The sequence below is a fragment of the Lepisma saccharinum genome, chromosome 26 (genome assembly GCF_977018435.1).
Source record: "Lepisma saccharinum chromosome 26, izLepSacc3.1, whole genome shotgun sequence".
NCBI classification, from domain to species: Eukaryota; Metazoa; Arthropoda; class Insecta; order Zygentoma; family Lepismatidae; genus Lepisma; species Lepisma saccharinum.
The window spans coordinates 12,180,803-12,206,054 of NC_139254.1; the positions used below are offsets into that span (position 1 = coordinate 12,180,803).

Here is a 25,252-nt window from a genome sequence, read left to right on the forward strand (position 1 = left end):
CAGGATAGTGACTAACCTGTATATAATTATCTTGTTAAGAGCTGTTGCCATGGCAATTACGAGTGTCTTTTGTCTTGACTTAGGAGTTCGGACTGGGTTTTTGAAATAGAGTGATCAAGTTGAATTGTAAGAAGATTTATTTGTTTGCGTGACATGGATTATATGTTAGGAATATAAGTATTTAGTTTGCAAAGAAGTAAAATAGATTTCCTTTTTCTTAGTGCAAACTTAACTTTGATTTTTATTTGGTTTGAACAACGAAGAGAGATATTACCCCATACCCTGAGAGGCATCACGTGCATGCTTTGGAGTCTTTCATATGAACTTATTATTTGTTCTTTTAGTTAAATCATGTTCTTTTGACTAAAGAACGTTTCAATATTTTGGCGCAACAACGCGGGACCCGAAATCTGTTGTTTCGTTAGTGGTGTTCATTTTTGTGTGTTCGTGAAGAGTAATTGATTTGTGTCTGTGATGGAAATTCTGTGCTAGAAGAATATGGATAAGAAGATGTTGAGAAGTGCAAGTAAATCGTCGGCTGAGGAAAATGAATCTCCAGTGCAGTCAGTTCCAGTTACAGCAGACCTGCTTTCTTCAATACGGATTATGTTGGAGGAAAGTACAAGGGCTATGGAAACTAAAATTCATGGAAACATTAGAGAAAGTTCCAGCAACCTGGAAGCAAAGATCCAAGAAAACGCCATTGCTTTGGATTCTCTGGAATCAAAAATTAAGGAAAACATTAGAGAAAGTTCCAGCAATCTGGAAGCTAAGTTTCAGGAGAATGTAGCCATGTTGGAATGCAGTTTGAACTTAAAGTTAGAGGAAAGTGGTAGAAATCTGGTGGAATCAGAAAGGCGCTTAGAAGAGAAGTTTTCACAGGGTTATTCGAAACTCACAGAATCTGCTTTGGAGATGGGACAGAGACTGGACAATTTGACTGTAAAAATGGAAGAAAATCAACAGAAGATAAAAGAAAGCATTGAAATAGAGATGGTTAACTTACGTCAGACATGTGAAGCAAACTCTCTACAAGTGGAATCAAATGTGCAACAAGAAATTGCCCTGTTGAGAGAAGAGGTTGAACAATCTCAGGGTAACTTTCGTAAGGAAATCGCTGGAGAACAGAGCAGTTTCAGAAAGGAAGTGTTTGAAAATGTGAATCACCAGGTAACTGTTATCACAGACAAGTTAGAAGATACCATTAATCACAAAGTGGCAGAGAAACTTGCTGAGAATATAAATGAAACCGAGGGATACCGAAAAGCTGACGAAGAATGGAAGAAAACAGTTGAAACTAAACAAGACAAATTTTCCTCAGATGTTGGTCATATCTGTAGTGAAATTGTTCATATTTCTGATCAGCTGAATAGGTTACAGATCCAGACGAACTCTGATCATCCTAAAATCCACCGTGTTGATGAAGGTTCTGGAAGATCGACATTTTATCCCATCTGTTCAGATGAAGCTTCAAACCTACAAGGAAAAACCTCACGGAAAAAGAGGTACAAGAAGATGAACGAATCCAGTTCCTCAGACAGTGAATCAACTGCTCGCAGCAGAAGAAACAGAAGAGAGCCTTCTTCACGCATTGTACACACTGGGGTAACTCCTAGAATGGCAGACATAAATTCTATGAGAAAGTTCGACGGCAATATTGTCGCTACTTCAGCTGAAATATATTTAAAGGAATTGAATACAAACTTTGAAATTCTACAGATTCCTCAACATTATAGGCTTGAAATCATTCCACGTTTGTTACCTGGAAAGGCCTATCACTGGTTTTATTCGCATAAGAACGATTTCCGCACTTACTCTGATTTTTGCAGAGAATTCAAGAAGCGGTTTGCTTCAACAGAAGCGAAAGAGAGAGAATTGGCATCTGTGAAGACTAGGCGGTACAATAAGCAGAATGATAACAATGTGGAGGAATATGTTTGGTCTGTGTACTCTGCCTATAGGAATCTGAGTAATCATTACACCGAGCAGGAAGTAGTTAACCTAATCATCGGACAGCTACCTTTTAGAGTAAAGCAATTGTGCTTGGCTCATGCTCCGAACACCGTGGATCTCTTAGCGGATTTTGTTAAGAGATATGAGCAAGCAGAGGAACAAGATGCTTGGCGGTCTACATGGACACGAGAAACTGGCTCTCAACAAAACAGCCGAGATGTTCAAAGAACGTCTAGAATTCGCTTAGTTCAGCAACAAAATAGGAGTAACCCAGCTGAGAGTCCATACCCTAGAAATGGAAATAATTACCGTCAACAGCGTCAGTTTAGATCACGACGAGAATATCCAGCTTCCAGAGGTAATCCTTACGATAGACCGTATCCTAACAGCGGGTTTTCTTCGCCAAGTCAACAACGTTTATCTCCACCGAGAGATAGCAATAATGCTCCTGGAACTCAAATGACGAGCAGTCGCGTGCAGACAGACATTGTTGAACCATATCCCAGCGTTGAGCAACAGCGAAGTGTGGCAGTAACGAGGAACTTCTGTTGGGACACCGGATCTAATCTGGACCAGGTGCAGGATTTCACCCCTCGCTTGACATAGAAACGTTCCTTATGTTAGGCAGTCTTGGAGGGAACTGGTGGCAAGAAGAGAGATTTTACAGTCTGGTGACAAAGATATTATGCTGATATTCGTAACAAATCAGAATTTATGTGTAAATTAAGGCAGATCGTTAAGTATAAAAATTCAGTGAGCTAGAACTAGAATTCAGAACTTGAATTTGTAGGCAAGCGTAACTCAGTGTTCGAAACTACTGAAAGCACCATTCTTATGGAAATCTTAATTATAAAAGATTTACAATAAGATCTGCTGTTGGTTAATCGTTTCTGCGAAAGTATAAAACTGAAATCAGTCTTATACATAGAATATTATATTTAATGGTGGACGGAGTGTCAATTTAAAAGGAGCTAGAAGAGAATAATTCCGTAGACAAGTAAATAAGGGTCCGGAAATTTAAAGCTAGCCATTAGAAATGGATTCCTTCACCAAGAGATATGAAAAAGAAGATTGATTCCAGTAAAATTACTGAAAATGGAACGAAGTACCGATTTAAGTTGAAATCTTCACGATCAATAGGAAGGTGTCTTTGGAAAGGCCTGGCACTGGAAACGTTTTCTATGAGTTTGTGGTTACGACATGTTGTAGAACAAGAGCATATTTGAATAGGCTGCTGAATGTTTATTTGATCTGGTCTTCTTAGTTGTATGAAGTGTCATAGTTTATTTATGATGTACCAGAAGTCCCATGCTGTACTAAAAAAATGAATCTTTCTTCAAACGTCCAGTTTTATGTCAGAACTTGTGAACTAAATACATGAAGAATTGTAAACTGTTTTCCAGAGATTGAAACCAAAATCTCCTAGACTGTTGAAAGTTTTCCAGTTCGTCGTCGATTTTGATTTTTCTTCGGAGGGGGCAATTGACACGTCCTTCCCACTGCACAAATATTTATTGTTAATATTTATTGTTATTAATTATCTTTTCTTGTGCAAATGTTTATTGTTCTTTAATATTAATTTCTGTAATTTACCTATCACTAATAATGTCAGGATAGTGACTAACCTGCATATAATTATCTTGTTAAGAGCTGTTGCCATGGCAATTACGAGTGTCTTTTGTCTTGACTTAGGAGTTCGGACTGGGTTTTTGAAATAGAGTGATCAAGTTGAATTGTAAGAAGATTTATTTGTTTGCGTGACATGGATTATATGTTAGGAATATAAGTATTTAGTTTGCAAAGAAGTAAAATAGACTTCCTTTTTCTTAGTGCAAACTTAACTTTGATTTTTATTTGGTTTGAACAACGAAGAGAGATATTACCCCATACCCTGAGAGGCATCACGTGTATGATTTCGAGTCTTTCGTGCGAACTTATTATTTGTTCTTTTAGTTAAATCATGTTCTTTTGACTAAAGAACGTTTCAACGTGACCCAACTTAACCAGAGGCGAAGATATAGTACAAGCAATGCAAGCACTGCTTGCATAATTCGAATATCATTTAATGTACTTAATGTTCTAACCGTATTTAGTTTCCATCGCACTCGATTTCGCGAAAAAATGCGGCCGCAAACTCCCCCAGCAGCTCTGTAGCAAGCACCAGCCTCAATGCTTGCAGCCGTTCTGCGGGAAAATAAGGCCTCCGAAGGAGTCACATGGCGAAGCGTGAAATTTTGGTGGAACCCGTCCACAAAGCTTCTACAAAAAGCTGTGCTTTCCGAGCTTGCGTGATTCCCGAAAATAGCCGAGTTCAACCGAAAGCAGAAGGATTCATCTATGGGTACGTTGCCAGCAAAAAACTAGTAACGAATATTTGTCTTCATGAACACGTAAACAAGATCGCAAATATAATAATAATTGTTAGTCATAAAATAACTAAAAGAAGTTATTATCACTGTTCTAAATTCCATATATATCATATTATATTACAAATTATTTTAGATTTCGCGAAATATAAAACGCGTAAAAAAAGTTGACATTGGGAGTTGGGGCAGTGGAATTTCTGCACCCCCGTGAAGAGTTTTCTCAGGGAGGGAGGGAAGATTGGACGGACCTTGGTCCCGCACCCTGCTTCCTGGTCGGTCCAGCTCAAATTACGCCAGAAGTGATGACCACTACCAGTGTTTGCAACTGCCAAATTATTTACGCAGTAATTCAAGTGAGCTCTTTCACAAATTTTACAATCAATAAATTGACTGCTTTTGAATAAAACTTGGGGTGAAAATAAAGCTATCTGAGAAAGAACTATCTACTGATATTTGTACATGGCATAGAAGTAAATCGTATACATTCTGCATTTTATGAGCACAAGAATATGTTTTAATGATTGATTGATTGATTTGTTGTTTTAAGTCCACTTTATGCACAGTAAGGCTAATCGGGACTGGACCTACAGTTTAAAATGGGATCTGAAACACTTGTGCCTCCACCGGGTATTGAACCCAGAACCCCTTGATTACAAGGCGACGACACTACCACTGCGCCATCGGGGAGGCCCGAATATGTTTTAAGTTCTATTATTATGACGCAAGTGGTGTTCCCAGGGTCTTTTTACGGTCCACATTTTGTCATCTTTTCCTTCCTTTGACGTTTTTTCTTAGATATACTGGGCCAAAAGGGGGTTATGTCTACCATCCACCCCCCCCCCCCTTCACCCCGGGCACGCCATTGAATGACACTTTATTACTTAAATATTAATGTACATACTCGTTCTGCTGAAATGATTCTGATTCCTCCGCGTAATTTTTATCTCCAAACTGATATATCTTTCCTTTGTGACGGATAAAATTAAGGAAATAGGTTGGTATCACTTTCTGTTGTTTCAGAGATTTTCAATTTGATCTTGTGTGGATGCTTGTATTTGCAGTTGTGGAAAGCGCGTGGGATAGTGTGAGTGTTTGTTGCTTCGTGTTTTGTGCTGTGAATTTATCGGAATGAACGCGTATTTAGGAACGGTTGATGTGAAGTGCGGGTGTATTATTGAGCAATTGAAAATTGCTTCGTTTAGCTCGAGAGAGATAAGTGTTAAAATGAAAATCGTGGAAGGGGGTCGACCAACACCAAGAGTTTGAAATTTATTGTGGTGAGTACATCGTCTATGCATGTGTTTCTTTGCTTTGAAATGAATTTTTTATTGTTTGTGTTTAACTTTTTATTTAGTGTTTAAGTTACTCCAATGCGGTTTTAGGGTGCCCAAAAATACTAAATTACATCATGCAGCGTAAAATAAACAAATGATTCCCATTTTTTTTTATCTAAATCGGTTTGGTCACCGTTTGACCATATTAAATAATAATGAACAAATAAAGGTACTAATAAGTAAGTAAGAAATTCCGTCTCCCTTTAGTCGTATGCGGAAAGTTCGCATATGCAAAACGTTTAATATCATATGAATAACGTTACCTGGATTTTTTTAAAAAAGTAAATGTGACGTTTGCGGATCATATGGTTTATTTTTAGTACAGTCACTTTATTACGATATTTTGACAAATCCAGCGACTGGGTAAATGAGGCTATAAACCTTGAATCTTTCCCCTCGGCATGTCGTTGTACTACATGTTTTGTTGTACTGAAACATTGCTTGCCTCCTTCGTAAGACTACGCTTCGCTACTGAACTTAACCTAACCTTACCGGAAATGGTTCGTGGGGCTATGTATGAATGGTTCGTGGGGCTACGGGTAGAGTGGGGTGGAAACACTGCATGCCGACTACGGTAGTGAAACTGTGGCCGCTCTTTTCCCTGTTACCGAAGGGGAAAATAAACGAACAAAACTTACTTCATACATCGAAAATATAGATTATTTCCGTGAAAAAAGCGAAATGCCACATTCAGCAATGTTTCTCAATGCAGAATACGTAAGTAGGAATATGGAAAGTGACATAAATAGCGAGTTGCGGGCGTTTTCCGGATACGGAAAGTTTACCCAGCAACTGTTACGCGATTACTTTCTGAACCAAATTACTGTAACTGTTACTCACTTACTTTCAAAAAATAACTTTCCGAACACTGTTGCTTACAAACACTTTCTTTCCTTCGTCGACCAGGCCTTCATCCACCAGCCGGAGAGCTTCCCTGACGTCACACGAGGCTTCTTCATCCCCATGGAAGGACAACTGCAGACGGAGATCCAGATCTCCTCCTACCAGGTCTTCACGGCGGACGAGGTGCGAGGGCTGGACGTGAAGGCCAGGAAGTGCAGGTTCCACGACGAGTCGAACCTCACCATCACAAGGGACATTACAATCACCAGCTGCTACATGGAGTGCCGGCTCAGATACCTCAGCAAGAGCTGCCGCTGCACACCTTATTTCTACCCAAGAGTAGGTAAGACCAGAATATACAGGTTGTCCGAGAAGTCACGTGCCCCTAAATTATTTCACATAGTAAAATGCAACAAGGCCACAACGCTCTGCTCATTGCTAGCAACCCAATACCTCCTGAGGTCAGAGGCGTCTCGTGAACGCATGCGGTGCATGCTGCGCTTGCGTCAATTGTGGAAAAAAGGACAGCTTGCTCTGCGACGACATTCATGAGCGTTTCTACATTCTCATTTCTTCATATAGGAGAAGTATTTATTTTACACGAGAGCTCTGAACTAAGCTTATATTACATTTCTTGGATCTGAAGTGACGCATGCATCAATTGTGGGAAAAGAATTATTACTTTCTTTCACTTCAGATCCAAGAAATGTAATATATGCTTAGTTCAGAGCTCTCACGTAAAATACATACTTCTCCTATATGAAGAAATTATAATGTAGAAATGGTCTTGAATGTCGTCGCAGAGCAAGCTGTCCTTTTTCCCATAATTGACGCAAGCGCAGCATGCACCGCATGCGTTCACGAGACGCTTCTGCCTGATGCATTCCCACGTGATATTGGGCTAGCAGAGTATAAAACTGTCGCTTACCACTCAGCAAAAAAGATGTATGTCTATTGAAAGATTAATACAAGCCAATGTATAAGAAAAATAGCTGATTAAGAGAATGTTATCAAACTATGTAGAAATCAGTCAACAAGTGTGGTATTTGAAATGTTCCCAAGTGATATAAAAGATGAATAATTGTGGATGCAACCTAAAAGTATCGGTTGAGCAATTTACACTCCATTATGTGATGATAGCAGACTGCCAATAGAGATAACTACATAAAACCACGAAAGACTGTGTAGTTGTAATTCGAGCTTGAAAAAGTGGAATATAGAAAGAAATACACGATTTTCTAGTTTAAAAGATAAGACATAGTTGATAAGAATGATACTCCACAAAAGGTTAGCTGGCATAATAATAAAGGGTAGAAAACGCTACATCAATGGGACTGGCGCTGATTACTGCTGTACAGTGGCGTACGCAAGGGGGGGTTACGGGGTTTAAACCCCCCCTTGAGCTTGTGAAATATTATGAAAAATGCTGTGGAAAAAATTTTAAATGGCCAATTTACCACAGTCAAAGATCTGGGACAATACTATTTCTATTACTACATCTACTACTACTACCACTAATAATAATAATTATTATTATTATTTCCATGTAGCATGGAGAAAAGCACAGCATTCCAAGCACACGCGTCTTTCAGAGTGATGCCTTGAAAATAAGCACAAGTTCTTGAAAGTGAAATATGAGGGTAACTATGATTTAAAAGAGAAATAAAATGTTTTGTATTTCAGTTGCAACAATGTTCAATACTCTGGCGTACGCAGTTTTTTTTGGGGGGGAGGGGTCGGAATAGTAAATGTGGATAACACATGGCTTCGTTTTGGAGGGCAGGATGCATAATAAAATATTTCGTATTTTTGGAGCTTTTCAGTCTATTAAAATTGTATTCAAAGACAAAAATGGTAATCGGGACTCACTTTAAAAGAGGTTTCGTATTTACACATTTTGATTTTTTAAAGTTCATAACGGATTTTTATTTGAAAATTCTGATTTTCTCAAAATTTTGGTAGGGGCTGTAGCATCATCGGTAGAGGCATGCATATTTCGTTTTTGACAAAAAAAAAAAACGAAATTTGAAATAACACATTGCAATGTTAATTTTTACGGTTTCTGAAAGGTGTGAGGTGCATTTTCCTACCCTGTTTTGTCACGAAATGATGCGAAATGAACTGCAAAATGCGAAATAGACTCTTAAACACGAAATTTACCGTTTATATAACGACGGGACAGTTTCTGAAGTCTGAAGTATCCTGTGTGTTATGCAATTCACGGAAAATTGATTAATTTTGCTGTAAATATTTGAAAAGCAAAAATGGACTCCTCTATACAGGAATAAACTTAATATTCTGGTAATGATTTAATGTGCTATTAGAAGGGATATGTTTATTTTGTGTAGTAGTGCAGTTTTTAAATCAATTGGGATTATATTCACATTTTTAAAACCAAAATGTAATTTTATATACCGCTTTTTCACCGCTATAACAGCGAAATTTCATTTTATTTACAGCTTTTGAACCAGAAATTGACTCTGTTTTTATACAGAAATTTTGCTTTTTTATTTACCAAAAGTATGTGCCTCTAACCATCGACCATGCCTCTACGTACGCCAATGTTCAACGAACGTGTATTTTTTTTTGTGTGAACAATGAGAATTACCTAAAGAAAGTTCTTGGTTCGTTGTTAGAGGCTAATGTATAGACAAAGGCTAGGCGGACAAGAATACAGTCACCAGTCTGCCTTTCCATTGTATTATTTACCGCAGCACGTTTGAATGTCTCTCTTTAAAATGTCTCACCTTGTTGACTAGACAATTATTCAAACGACAATAAGCTTAACTATTCGAAAATGTTTTGTTGGTAAGAACAGTGAGACAATCCAGATGTGAATTATCGGGAACATTTATGCGGGGAAGAAGCCGGAAAAATTCCAACCAATTTCGGGAATCGAATCCGGATCTCCCGCGTGATTGTCAGACGCTCTACCGACCAGACCACCGCAGCTTCTTGGATGAGTTCCATACTTTAATTATTTCAATTTATTTTAATATATTTTCTTGTTTTATGGATTTTCTTCACCCTTAAAATGTCTCACCTCGTTGACCAGACAAAAAACAAAAACAAAAAAATGCTCCCAGGATTTGATAAAAATTGAATGATTAGAAAGTAATTTCTTTCTATTGTTTTCATAAATGTTATATTTATGTAGATCTCTACTACATAATAGTAGTAGTGGTATTAGTAGTATTATTAGTAGTAATTCAGCTAATTAATTAATTATAAGTATTATTAATTAATTGTGATTATTATTATTTAATTAAAGTATAATAAATCAAAGGTAATGTGAATTTGGAGAAAGTTTTAGAAATAACCCCCCCCCTTGACGAAATCCTGCGTACGCTACTGCTGCTGTACAAGCATTCGACTCGTCATATCGTTCATACTTTCGCTCAAGTTAAATGCAAATATCTACAAAGTAGTTAATACAGAATTCGAGGCTTAAAAATTCCACTCCTAGTTGTGACTTGGGTAAATGTCTGTTACATCGAAGACACATTTCTTCATTCTTACAGAAGGATCTACTTACGGAAATGAGTTTCTGTAACATTTTCAAAGTTCGTGGAGGTATTTTCTCACCATAGAATGCTGCACAACAAGAAATAAGCACTTTTGATATAATAAACTTGCATTATGTGATCACAAACCATTGCCGTATAGCCCCAAAAACCATCGACGGATAGCCCCAAAAACCATTCACGATAGCCCCACAAACCATTGACGGATAACCCCAAAACCATTCACGATAGCCTCAAAAACCATTCACGATAGCCCAAAGACCATTTCCGGCAAGGTTAGGTTAGGTAAGTAGGTATTTTTCGGTTAAGAAGGTTGAAACACTGCATACCCACTCCAAATCGACAAAACACAAGCACGACGCGTGTGAAAAGCATAATGGCACCTACAACTACTTGTATGTTCCGCAATATAATTGTTAAGTACGAACCATCCGAAACACAAAATATCCGATTTTAATGTGTCTCCGATATAACAGACATTTACCGTCACTTGTTTGTGCTTCCTGAAATATTTCTACTAATTTTGTTTAATTATTGAATTTACTTCTAACAATCAGCCAACAATTCTTGGGCGTTCGCTTAATGAACGAAACAACAAAGATACTAATATAAGTATGCTTGGTGTTGCCATCTGTTGACGAATAATGGAACTTTGAGAGTAGTCGTTACAAGCAGCTAGCTAGAGACAGTGGGAGATGGACTGTCAGCAGTGGCGGCGATTGGTTCCAAAACCGATTGGGGCAAGGACAGTATATTTCCCTTTGTACAGTGGGATCCATGAGTATTACCTTGCAAATTGTCCATCACCATGTTCGTGCACTTTATTTGACCCAATAAGAACATAAAAAAATAAAATAAAACTCAAAACAAGCTTTTGACGACTTCTGCACCAGCACACATAAAAATCCATCGCTTAAAAACACACAGGATGGGAGAGAAACATTAATGAAAATGGTCATGGACAATTTGCACGGTAGTACTCATGGATCCCACTGTACATAGGCGCCGACTCCATGGGGCTTGGGGGGGCTCGAGCCCCCCCAATGTTAACGATGTGGGGGCAGAGCCCACCAAATAATTTTGCTTAAGAGGATCTAATGTATTATTTTGCTTCTCTTGTAAAGTTTACTCTGAATTGTGCCACATGAATTTAACTTTAAATACACATTTGAAATGTTCTAGACTATCAATTTGGGGGGCTGAGACCGCTAAACCATCAACTTTTTTGGGGGCTATGACCGAAGACAGTAAAACACATGACTTATTACTATATACTAAGTATATAATTATTATTTACTATTATACATATAATAATCAGTCATAATGAATTTAGCCAACGACTTGTTAAAGACTGTTTGGGAATCCCCTAAAAGAATGCAAATATTTAGGAATATTATTGATGTGAATGAGAAGGCTGGCCATACTGGACTGTGACAAGTTTGCCCTCGTCGGTGGACGTTGAGAGCCTCCAGTATGCAACAGATCTTATGGAACTATGAAAACCTAAATTTTTTTTGAGAAATTTTGTGAAGAAGTTTCTACTGACGCAGCATCAAAATGTGCTGGATACCTGGAGACAATGCTTCAAGACATTTTTCTTTCTCTTCCTCTACTGCCATAAGATGGGACCAATAGAAGAAACTGTAAGATTCAGTCTTCACGCATTGGTGCTACAGAAGTGGAATCAAAACTAAAATACTTGACAGACATCTTTCAAGAAAAGCGAATGGGTTTTGAGCAGTTCTGGCAGAAATGCACAGAGAGCAAACCCAGCCTCCTTGATGAGCCAGAATTGCCCCGGCAATGTCACGTCCATAAGAGACTTGAAAATCCTGATGCTGCCAAACCTCACAAGTTCTACACTCCAAAATAGTATTATAAATCAATATACACTGACGTGTGTGACACAGCAAAATCATGTGTTAAACAAGGACATGAATCTACAGGACTACAAAAAGTAACATCTCAGCTGTGAACAGTTGCACAATAAACTTTCAGCAAACGTGAGAATTCTTTCGCCAAGATTTGGATGCCGATAGGCTTTCCTTACACATGTCCATGCTTGGTGATATCGCCAAACAGAAGAAAGTGGTTCTAACTACCATGCGTAACATAAGGAAGTTTGTTTTGGAAGACAACACCCTCTAGGAGTTTCTGCCTGAAGTTGCCAAATTCATGATAGTCCTCCGCACTGTGCCAGTGACGACAGTCACAGCCGAAAGGTCATTCAGTGCTATTCGCCGACTAAAGACATACGTATTTGAGATCTGCAATGCGCAGAAGAGACTAAGCAGTTTAGTGGTAGTCCACATACATCAAACTGTGCTTGATAATTTGGACCTGAGACCACTCGTTAATGAGTTCATAAAAAAATAACCCAGTGCGTAGAGCAACTTTTGCTTTATTTTCAAATCATGTTCATATGTTTTTGTTGTGTATGTCACTTTATATCTTAGTGTACATGCTATTTTTTTTAATTATTGCAAAATTAAATTTAAAAAGTAAAATATTGTAGCAAGAACAAAAAAGTAAACATTTTCCTGCGATTTGTGTTAGCATTTATGTAAATAATTAAATAAAACTGTTAAATATTGTAAATATTCGTTATTTTATGGGTACGTCAACACTAAGGTTATTTTCAACTCGTCACATGTCTGTTGCGTACATTAAAACACACCCATGCCCTCGCAGGGACTCGAACCCGAGACCTCTGGATCAAAGCGAGTTGAGTCGACCACCCAACACGATCGGCTACCGAGGCCGGCATAAAACTGTTAGGTTGACCTCTTAATGTAAATAGCCTACATACTTTTCAATAAAAATGTTAATTATCTAAAAAAAACAAATGAGCAGACACAAAAGACATAAAGAGACTTTGAAACATTTTCTAAACTTTTTCATGTTACATTTCATTTGCATGAGGAATATAATAACTGCTCAAAAACTGCTATACGAAGACGTAATTTTGTTTTTAAAAAAGGGAGTGAGTGAGTCATTCATTCATTTATTTCAGTGATCAGAGCCCCCCCAATAATTTTGACAAGTCAGCGCCCCTGCCTTTGTATATGAGGTTTAGCATAGTGCGGGGGCAAAAGTGGCGAAAAAAGGGGAGCAACTGCCTACCCTAATCGCCGGCACTGACTGTCATCATTGTGATTGCTGTGTGTTGTGCAAGCTACGCAGTGAGTAGATTAGGCAGGTCATCCTTGGTACTCCAAGCTGCTATAGTTGTCGCTAGCCGCTCGTGTTGACGTTCTCTTGTGAGCCAATCAATCGTCACGGGTGTTACATTTCACTCCATTCTTTAAACTGTAAAGTTAGTGTGACTTCTTTTCTTTCCCAATTGTAACAGAAACAGAAGTAGTCGCTGTGCGAATTAAACATTTTGCTTTGAGGGGGAACCACTCGGTCGAGTATTTGTGATTTAATTTGGGGGGGGGGTATTTTTTTAGGGGTGTGCACACCTGTATATGTTACCAGTCAGTAAACTAAACTACTGTCTTGCGGTTCTAAGCACATTTGAACAGTGATTCTAACTTTGCAGGTTATTTAGAAACAGTATACAGTAAAACCTCGTTAATACGGACCTGATAAGCCGGACTTCGCTTAATCTGGACAGGCAAAAGGCCAAAAAAGAGAATGCAAGGTTTTAAATGTGGCTGGAAGTCAACAAGAGAACTTCCCAAAGAAAAGGCAGTCAACCACTGATAGAATTCTGTTTCCCGCAGACTTTGTACTGTACTGTATAGTGTATTTAGACGTATGCCCTTTAAATACACCATAATAAACATGTTTTGTTGCTATAAACGGAGTTTTAATGCACTTTCTACTGTTCTTTTAGGTTATTTCAGTTAATCCGGACTTTCGTTAAACCGGTCAACTTATCCCCCCCATTAGTCCGGATTAACGAGGTTTTACTGTATTTACATTCTAAGAAAATACAAACTCAAACACAATTAAGCTATCGAAGTGGTAGCACTGAGAAAACTTGATTAAATTTATTTTACCCAAGTTCAAATTTCATGTCCATCTAATCTACCTCATGTTTATTGATTTTTGTAAAATCTCTGCACCTTATGACACTGTTACCAAGTAAACAATATACTATTTAAAAATAGACCTTCAGACGAGAAGCAGGATGCAAAGGTTTTAAATATTAAATAACTTATTCCCGAATGATTTTTCTACTTGTGTTTGTTCCTTAGTTATGAAAATATATCCTATATAATTTCATTTCTATTTTCTTTGAAGGGGATAAAAATAAAATTATTTTGCCGGGAATAATTTATTTCAGGGGGGGATCGCCGACATCCACCCCTTTAATTCGCACACTGGAAGTAGTACATAAGTAGCTTCCTACAACCAAACTCACATGAACTGAAATAAAAACCTTGTTAGAGAAATTGCTGTCACGGACGTTACCGAATTTGTGAACTGTCTTTCCAGGTGAAAAGCTTGAAATAAAAAAAAACTCTGGTTCCTGAATGCATTGAAAATTATATTGTGTTATGTACAAAGAATCCTCAAAGTTTTTCTGTTGAAAACATCCTTAAATTCATTATTAAAAATAAAAAAATCACGAGTCGCGTATGTTACACTTGTCTTGTCACGAATGATCTACAAATACCAAATAGGCATGCTAAAAACAAAAGTGAAACAATAAACTCATTGGATCCATACAATTTGACATCTTTTAAAGGTCTTAAACTTTTAAAAAATCTTATTAATCAAGAAAAAAATATTTCCAATATTCCCACCTTTTATGTATTAACCCTCAGGCTCCCTCCTCCACACCGTGGTGTCTGATAATACCTATCCATTGTGAAGTTACTGTAAATTTTATTTTTGCTAACTATCTTAATTGAAATTGTTATTATACACTCCATTCGTTCAAGTTTACATTAAATATTATCTTCTTATAAGTTCTCTCGTTTTTTCAGGAACAAAAGAATGTGTTGAATCAGACTTTGTGTGCTTACAGGACTTCAGCAGTAAGTATATATAGTTTGTATTTATTTCTATTCTGCCTGCCTAGGTTAATCATATCCATGATGATGAGTGGTGAATCTGATGAAGTAATTGAAGGGAAAGGAATATGAAACTTCCACGACCACTTTCTCCCCCTCCCCCAGGATTCGAAACTAGGACCCTTGCCTTCTTAATACGACATGCTAACCTTCGCCACGAATGATCGTGTTAGCAGAAATAATCAATTTCCGTGGCGGAGTGGTTAGCACAATCCACTACGACGCCAAGGGTCCTGGATTCGAATCCAGGCCTGCGCATGCTGAGTGTCCCTACATCGATTTCATCATGGCATCACTCATCCTCATCTTTGCGATTAACCAAAACTTGCAGAAAAGCGAAGTAGAAAAAAATCAAATCAATCTTGTATAAGTGGAGACAAGAAAGCAGATTGAAACGATACAAATTTCCTTTCTCCAAACAGCATGAACTAAGCTCGTATCAAAATGTGGATATAAGTTGTTTTTTTCTAAGTACAGGGTGAGGCAAAAGTCAAGTTATAAAAGTGAACGGCCATCACGGTTGCCAGACATAACACCGCTGGATTTGTACTTGTGAAGACACGTAAAGATCACCGTGTACGCAAAGAAAATTAATATCCTGGACCAATTCAAAGTAAATATCACAGGCGCCATTTACCAAATACTTACACCAGCAGATGTCTTTCGCAACGGGGAGCTTCAAACTGAAGCATGCATTCAGCGCATATTAAACATATACTGTAACTGTAATCGTTATATATCAATTACGTATATGTTTGAATGCAATTATTTGTTCCATGAAACGTAACTTTTGCATCACCCTGTGTAATGTGTTCTTGATTAATGCATATTCAGATAAGTCATCATAAAGCAATTATACATTACTTATAGCACCCTATTAAATTAAATTCCAATATTGTTGGATTTTATTTGATTCGTCATCAAATTAATATAATAATTTAGAACCAGAATAGTTGCATAAGTAATAAAAAAGCCTGAGACTTTAGACCATTAAATAATAATTGCCTTTTTAACTAACAGTGTTACTAAATTAAAGTTAGCGACCTTGACTAAGAGATCTTATAATTTTCAAACTTCTTATTAAGTTCACCTTGTCAAATAAAGTTCATACTCAACACTCCATCCACCTTGAGTGCAGTTAGAAATGGCACCGTTTAGGTTTAAAAAAAGTGAATAAAAATCTCTGAAATAGTGCATCAAAAAATGGGAAGTTTAAAAGAGGTAAAGAAAAGTGTCTAAAATAATGCATCAGAAAAGTGTGAGGTTTAGAAAAGGTAAACAAAGTCTGAGATAATAGATGAACAATATGTGATATTTTAAGGAAGTGAGCAAAAGTCTCAGAAATAATGCATGAAATAATTGTGAGGTTTAAAAGAAATCTCTAAAATAATGCATCAAAGAATTGAGAGGTTTAAAAGAAGTGAACAGAAGCCTCTGAAATAATACATCAAATAAGTGATTTCCTTACATTCCTTATTATTTTGGGAACGGGCAATTCCCATTCTCGAAATTCGTTGCCAACGAACAACGATAACCAGAATTGCATTAAAAGTCATAGCACGCCAGGGGTCCCGGGTTCGAATCCTGACCTGGGCATGGTTGCTCTTTGTGCGTGTATCTGCATCAATTTCATCATATCATCACTCATCCTCATCGCTGCGATTAGCCAAAAGTTGAAGAAAAGCGACGCTAAATTAAAAAATCATAATCATATTTTAAGTCAATTAAGTTATACTAATCTGTAGTTAATTTTAACTGAGTCTTCTTTATTCTAAAGCTCCCACGAAGAAATACAAGCCTCCAGATCGTACGCCTGGTTTCAATATGTCTCAACCAATGATAGATTGTGACTGCATAACAGAATGTGAGTCTACTGTGTACAATTTCGAAAGTACTACAACAAACAGGTAAGTATGCTTGAAGTGTAGATAAATGTAATTATTAATCAGTAAGCAAATTAAACCTTTTTGCTTTGGGAGGATGTAAAGAGGATACAGAGAATAGGAGACGAGGATATATATATATATATATATATATATATATATATATATATATATATATATACATACATGTCTGTCTGTCTCTCTCTCTCTCTCTCTCTCTCTCTCTCTCGTTTCCTTTCATCCTAAGGTACCTGAAGCCAATATGGCCTACCTGATTCAAAAGAGGGAAAATTTGAGCCAATTCCAATTAATAACATGGCTAACAGGAAATACTTTATTAAAAAGTTATGTTTAGGCCATATTGGGTGCATATGCACCCAATATGGCCCAGTCATGTATTTTGTTCTTTCACATCAAAATATGGAACAGAAATTGTAAGGAAAGTACAACTATTTTGTTTTTATAGGTAGATAAGTATATTCATACACTTAACATTTTATTTACATAATTACGTGTGATTTGCACAAAGAAATAACTGTTTACAAACTACTGAACCAGGGAGTGACATGTCACAATTTGTTACCAGAAGACCACATCACAGTCTGGGCAAATGAAATGTCCTTTATCATCCTTAGTGACTTCCACACGCAGTACATGAACGTAAGAGTAACAAATGTCACATTTGCGCATTTCTTTCACGATTTATTCCTATGTAGGCCATACTGAGTACACCTTACATAGTGTTCTTCTTTCCCTTCGTTATAAACAGTACTTTAGATTTAAAGTCTGAACTAAGTACATTATTGTAAAGTACAAATTATCATAATATGCACTAGAGATATCACTTGGAAGATGTGGTAAGTAATAACTTTCACATGAAATATTAGATTACGTAAAACACAATCACGAGGTTCAGCTATTTCGCTTCTTTGTCTTCAAGTTACTGTAGTATAGGTACAACCAACAGGTTCAATTACGTCATTCGGACAGTCTAAATGATATACTAACGTCATTTGTTGAATTGATCATGTAACTACTTGGAAACAGCAAATAGGCCATATTGGGTTCCCTCTTCTCTCTATATATCTCATTATTCTCTTTCTCTCTCTTTACTATCCCTTTCACTCTCTCTCCATTTCTCTCCTTTCAATGTTCTCACTCTTTTCACCTCTCTTCTTTTTCCTCGCTCTCTTTCCATTTTCTCCTCTTTTCTGTCCTGTTTGTGGAGAGCAAGTTATTCGGCTCTCTCTTGGGAGTAGTTAAATAGAGTTGTAGTAGTATTATGATTACTAACAATAAGTAGTGGAACACATTAACAGAATAAATAATTGCATAACAAATCGTTTATTTCTCCAACTAATCTCTTTCCCGAATATTCACCGTCCACTGTTGTCTCTGTTGAATAGGTATTGTTCTTCGTTATTGCATTTTGAAAACTTGTTGTTTGAGTGAAGTCTTATTATACAACAAAGTTAATTTTTTGTGGAACTACTACCTAAATTCATTGAGTATAAATGTCGAAGACAGCTAATGAACTCATTGTTCTTGTGCAAGTGTTTAATGTGGAGTGACGAAATTGAAACACATTCCATTAAATTCATACCTTTTACATGTCTCAGTATTTATTAGTAATAAGTTCGGTAGAGTATATATTGTCAGTAAATGTCAGTAAATAAACGAAAAGTTATTTCGTGGACAACTTTAAGTGTTATGATGATGGTTGGCTTATGTTGTTTAGTGGAAAAGGGGGTCTAAAATATCCCTAATAGGGATAAAAATTTACTTCCATTGCCGGGAAAGCTTACGTCTAGTATGCTACTGGTACAGTGGGATCCGTGAGTATTACCAAGCAAATTGTCCATCACCAAGTTTACTATCTTTATTCTACTCCATGAGAGCTTTAAGAATTCGAACAAAATGCCAAATAGGCTGCTGGCAACCTCTGCATCAGCATAAGATAAGAAATCACTCCTTAAGAACTAACAGGATACAAGAGAGAAATTAATGAATGTAGTCATGCCCAATTTGCCGAGCAATTCTCATGGATCCCACTGTACACTCCATTAATTTACATCATATTAATAATAGCTTGTAGTAGCAATGTTGAACTCAATACCTAAGTGGGCACCAATATTCAAATACAATTTGGATCCATCGAATACAAACTGCAAAGACCTTATACATTTTCTTGCATTGAAATAAAATCATTTCAAAATATTCAGTACATACTGCAAATAAAGTAAAAGAAATAAACAATTTGGTGAAATTATTATAATGTAATAATAAAAATATATTTTCAAATTGATGTTATCAATTTCGTCAAATTAGACTGATTGATTGTTTTCGGAATTAGAGAAATTAAATAGTAAAGTGTACAATATTGAATATGTATGTCTATCTCTTTAATAACAACTAATTGTATTTCTATTTTTTAAATGTGTATGGTTTTATTAACTTTAACGTCGCAGGAAGCGGACACATATATATTTTTTTTTATTTTAAACAAAATCGCACCTGTTCGACCATATTACAAAAAAAGTGAAATCCCAAAAACTAGTAATTTAGGTTATTTTTTCTTTGATTTTGTGTTTTGTTTCTAATAAATGTATTTATTGCAACATTAATTTGAAATGGCGTTCTTATTTCTGTGTGTTTCAGAGATCATCGCTTTGTGAAAAGGTCTTGGGTGAGCTATGTAGACATTCACTATTCTCAAACGACTGGAGTTTGTTACAGAAAGGAACTCTTGTTTGGATTGACCGATTTGATAGGTAAGATTATACGAAAGTCGGTTATGATTTGTCTCATTGGTTTTACGCATGTTCTAATGATCAGTGGCGTAATTAACGACAGCGTCCGGAAAGATACTTTTAAAAGTAACTGAGATACAGTTACTGGTGTTTGAAATCTGAGAGTAACTCTTACAGTTATTTCTGCTGGATAATTTCTTGCAGACTAATTACACACAATCAAACATCATCAATTATAATAAAATCATTTTTTATTTAGAGACAGACTAAGAAGACCTCGGACATGCTTGGCAAGGTTGCAACCAAGCTTTATTTCATTTCCGTCTTTCCTCAGGACTCATTTCCAGCACTTTCCTTCGGGCCTCCCCTATGGTCTAGTGGTAAAGCCGTCGCTTTGTGATCAAAGGATCCAGGGTTCGATTCCCGTTGTAGGAACATAGTGGTGCATAATGTGGCCTTAAAACAAACTTCAAACACTTTACTTCATTGTCCATTTTTACTAAATGACATCCAGTACTCAGTTTTGCATTTATTTCACCGTAGACACAAATTTCAACAGTAATTTTCATTCGTCTGGAACGACCATCTTTGTATACCTAAATCCTTCATTTTCTTCTTCCTATAGCTACTTATAAGCATATTCATTAATATATTTGGTAACATTAAAGTATAGGGGTGAATGATTTCTTCAAATTTACAGGAGAAAGTACTTACGGAAATCATTTTCTGTAGCGTTGTGGAAGTTCGTGAATGTAGTTTTGATCCATTTTAATGCGAATACATGTTGTTTTCTGCGAAAATCTCTGTCCGACACGCTGTTTCTGCTGCCGCCATTTGCTTTCTGCACGAGAGCACAACGTTCCTTGTATCAGATGACGTAACCCCATGGTCAGTGTTTCAAACTCGCCGTGTTTTCACTAGAACATGACGTGTCGAGTATTTTTTTTTACTATGCTTGCCTAACCTAACTTAACCTAACCTAACCTTACGGAAAATGGTTTTTAGGGCTAACGTGAATGGTTTTTGGGGCTAACGTGAATGGTTTTTGAGGGCTAACGTGAATGGTTTTTGGCGCTAACGTCAATGGTTTGTGGGGCTAACGTCAATGGTTTTTGGGGCTAATGTGAATGGTTTTTAGGGCTAATGTGAATGTTTTTTGGGGGCTAACGTCAATGGTTTGTGGAGCTAACGTCAATGGTTTGTGAGGCTAACGTCAATGGTTTGTGGGGCTAACGTCAATGGTTTGTGAGGCTAACGTCAATGGTTTGCGAGGTATTAGCATAATTTCAAGTCGAAAGTAGGTATTTTCCGGTGAACGAGGTTGTAACACTGCATAAATCGACAAAACACTCTCACAACGCGCCCTGAACCAGTATGCTATCGCCCGCCATAATGTGTTAGAGAATCGAAATAACAAGTTACAGTAAGTACTCGTAAATGTAAGAAATAGACATTATCTTAGTTAGAAATGCATTATTTCACCTTAGGAAATGTTCCGCATTCCAAAATAGTACGTTAGCAATGTAAAAAAGTGCGAAATATATGGTTTATAGGTGTCACCCCCATACTATAATAGTACCATATATTTGATTAACTTTCTTAGCACGATTAACTAATTCTGCAGCCGTGTTGGTATTATATTAATTCATTCATTAATGATTATACACTGAACAACGTACAGTGAGGCTTAACTTCTCAGTAAGTTATAATACTAGTAGCACATTTTATTTGCAAAGAGCACAAAATTTGATATTTCTTGACATCTGTTCAGTTATGAAAGTCGGACTGCCAGAGATTCGAAGTATTTCTACATATTAAGCATATAATTACAGCCTATATTAAAATGTAGTGTTAATCTTTGTTCGCTATATATTTACATTCTACAATATATTTCTTTTCCAGTCTCTTTTGGCGGAATTGCTGGACTTTTTCTTGGTTTCAGCATGATTAGCGCTGCAGAACTGTTTTACTGGCTTTGCTTACGTCCTATCTCCAATTGTATCTGCGATTCTGATTGCGCGAAAATGTTAGAGAAGAAGAAGAAAGAAATCACAGGCTCCAAAAGCCCCAAACGCACATTGCGATTCAGACTCAGTTCAAGCGCCATCTATCCCGAGAGACAATTCCATAGAGATAGAGTAAGGGTTTGCAAGAGTATTTGAAATATACTGTGTTCACCTTTCTTTAAAATGTACAGGAATGAATCAGATCGGTAGTGGTTAGTTTTGGGAGGAAATGGATTAAAGTTCATGTACAGTTCTGATTGTAATCTGTGCGTAGTGTATGACCGATGGGGAACATTTTCTATGCAGTGTTCGTATTGAAAGATGGGGCAAGCAGGAAATTAATCCCCCTCTCAATTTTCTTTCCCAGCCATATATTTCCAAATTCGTTCCCAAACCGGCAAAGAAAACTTCCTTTTCTCTGAATATACATCAACTATCATAGTTATTTGTTATAGTTTGTCAGTAGTTTTCAATATCAGAACTTGATATTAAGGTGAGAAAAGTCATAAGTTATTGAGCTCTTAGGTACACAGTATGGGGGTTCTCTTTGGACTTCATATTCCTGAAAAAAATGTGCAGTATAGTTATTGTAACTTAAAATGTTTTTTTTCCAGGACTTGAACCCACACCACACTTAAATTCCTGATGTGCTTTTGGTTCTTTTGACATATCAAATCTTGATTTGGTGATTAGCACAGCACGCTACGACGCCAGAGGTCCCGGGTTCGAATCCCGGTCTGGCCATGATTGTTCTTTGTGGCTTCTAATTCGTCAGTTTCATCATATCATCGTTCAACCTCATTTTCGCCATTAGCCAAAAGTGGTAAAAGAGCAAAGTGAAATAAATCAAATCAATCAATCAATCAAAAGCTTGATTTGAAGAATGGAAATTCTGAAATTATAAATTATGTATTAAAAATGGTCCACGGTTTCTAACATAGCTATACGTTAATACACTTTGTTGCTATTGTTATTGGAATTACACATTTTGAATTGTTTTTTGTTTGATTTGGTGTTTTAAGTTCACATTATGCACAGTAAGGTTAATCGGGACTGGATCTACAGTTTAAAGTGGGATCCGAACCACTATGCGCCTCTACCGGGTATCGAACCCGGGACCCCTTGACTACAAGGCGAAGAACATTTTGAACTGAGTTTTATTAGTTAAGCTATAAGTCTTATAAACATGGAAACTGTTAATGTTAACATAAATAGTGTTCAAACATTATTATGGAATCTAAGAGACATACTTCAACTCCAAATGTAATACACATGTTTAATCAATTGTATACAAAAATGTGACATCTATCTATAACTTTATGTAAAACGGTATCTTCAAATTTTACAGTAATTCTTCTCCGAAGAAATTGGAAACATTTATAAATATAGGTACATGTTGTTCATATCAAGATTTTTCAATATTTTAAACGAAATTTGTTTTTCAAAAAGGTTTGTTTCAAGTATGTTGTATGTGCGAGTAGACTGCCAACTACTGAAGTGTGTCCTCCTTTGAAATATAAACGGGGACACTTTGATTGCGAGGCGAAATCGAGTCCAAATTTGTTTTAAAATTATGTCAGCTCCAATTCATGTGAAAAACAACCCTCTCTCTCTTTTCCTTCCCTCCTCCAGTTTCATCGAGTGTGCGTTAATGTTGATGCACTCGTGGAAATTGTTTTTATTCATATCTGTCAAAATAATTTCATACGTGGACAGCTGACGTGTTAGCTTGTATATCCCGGCCTTGACCTGTCGCTCTTTGTTCATGGGTGGGAAATTTTCTACCACTAAGCCGAAAGAGTAATCTTGAACGTATTAGAACTTTAAGGCCAGTGTGTTAGATCTTCTATCATTTAAATATTTAGTTGTTAGATTTGAATGTCATTCCGAAATGCTAGCAAATAAAATAAGAGCAAGCTACACATTATTGGAAAGTTTCATACTGCGTATGAAATGCAAAGTTAGCATCGTATTTTCTGTTTATTTCAAGTTATTTAACGGCAAATGTATATTTCTATTGCTGATGTATGCTTTCCACTTACATCGTAATGTCAATCTTCTGTCCAGATTTTGAAAAAGAAAAACATTTTACACAGATTCTCGTGTTTCTTTAAGTGTCAACATCAATTTTGCTATTCGCGCCCATGCTATGTAGCTGGATGTTTAGGCCGGCGAGACAGCGTTGCCACATTTCAGGATTCCGGCCTTAATAAAGTTGGCCGTGGTTCACACCGAAGTGGCATGTCATGCCGCTACGGTGTGAAACTTTGCTGCTGATTGACTCGTTCGCAAACGACAAGTGTCGCTTCGGTGTGAATTCTCCGTAAGTCTATAAGCAAGAAATCACTGCACATGCGTGAACAACAGATAAGGCGACACGATTTGAGAAAATGAGAAAGGGAAGCGAGATGGTAGCAACAGAAGGTCAGAGAGAGAATGGAGAGAAACACAGCGCGAGGGAAAGAGAGAGAGAAACGAGAATGAGAGGGGAGAAGATAATATAATGAGACAGACCAAGAAAAGGATTTAGAAAAAGATATAAAGAGAGAAGAAAGTGATAGAAAGAGAAAAGAGAGAGAGGGAGGAGAGAGAGAGAGAGAGAGATTAAAGAGGATAAAGAATACAATGAAGCAGTAAATTCACAGTTCTGGAATATTTCTTCCCAAATAAAGACTTTCCAAGCATAATTATACATGTGCTGACGTAAATGTTCGAAAATAATTTCATAAAACAAAGTTATAGTACTCTTTTTCCCAAGAAAGTTACATACATTAATGTGACGTTATCTATTTTGTTTGGTAACTAACTGTAACGGACCCAATTGTATCAATTTCACATTTTAATACATCTACTTTTATGTGTATTTGTTTCTCTTTTTCCTTCATGAACACTGAACATCTTTTAGAGTAAATATGCAGTTTTGAAATCCCTCTTTTGTAACAAATAAAGTACTCGAAAGTGTTCGTTCCCACAGTGCAATTAACACTCATTAAAGGTGCTCATTAAGTGAGCACACACTGCTCCCATCTCCAACCGTGTTTTCCTACCCAGAGCTTCAATTTAGGGCGAGCTCCTTCAATGAATTGTTTACGAACCTCCTAGGGTCGTCCGGATCTACAGCTGTCAACGAGATGAACAGCGACACGCATCGGAATGGAACTTTCATTGCTATTCCGAGACCAAAGCATCAAGAACCACCGCAAAGGATCGTCCAGTGTTCGTGGCGCTGTCATCGCTGATGGGCTATCGCAGTTTTCATCTCTGTGGGCGGGCTTTATGTCGCCTCGCTGATGCGAACACAGCATTTTGCGTTCGGAAAGGCTTTGCGTAGAGTGTGAATCAACATGGCAGCGTGTTGTAAGAAATGCATTTGCTTCAAAGCTTACATACGTGGCTAAGAAAAGAGTTGCTTTACTTTTTAAAAAAAAAACAAGCATAGAGTTTTAGAAACGTGCCAGCAACAAACAAGTAACTTCTAGAATATTCACTGTTCGTAATTGGGTTCAAGGTATCCCCTAACCCAACCGAAAAGTTCGTTTACGCTCGAACCGAGTACTATTTTTTGA

At 37.0% G+C, this 25,252-nt stretch overlaps 1 protein-coding gene across 1 annotated transcript in view; it reads left to right on the forward strand.

The window, feature by feature from the left end:
• Window positions 1-25,252, forward strand: part of LOC145979383 (sodium channel protein Nach-like) — a 92,727-nt gene that overhangs the window by 8,090 nt on the left and 59,385 nt on the right. Inside the window, exons 2-5 of the mRNA XM_083112251.1 lie at window positions 6,560-6,839; window positions 14,961-15,011; window positions 16,825-16,954; window positions 19,589-19,701. Of these exons, the coding sequence (XP_082968377.1) occupies window positions 6,560-6,839; window positions 14,961-15,011; window positions 16,825-16,954; window positions 19,589-19,701 (574 nt within the window). The remainder of the gene's footprint in view (window positions 1-6,559; window positions 6,840-14,960; window positions 15,012-16,824; window positions 16,955-19,588; window positions 19,702-25,252) is intronic.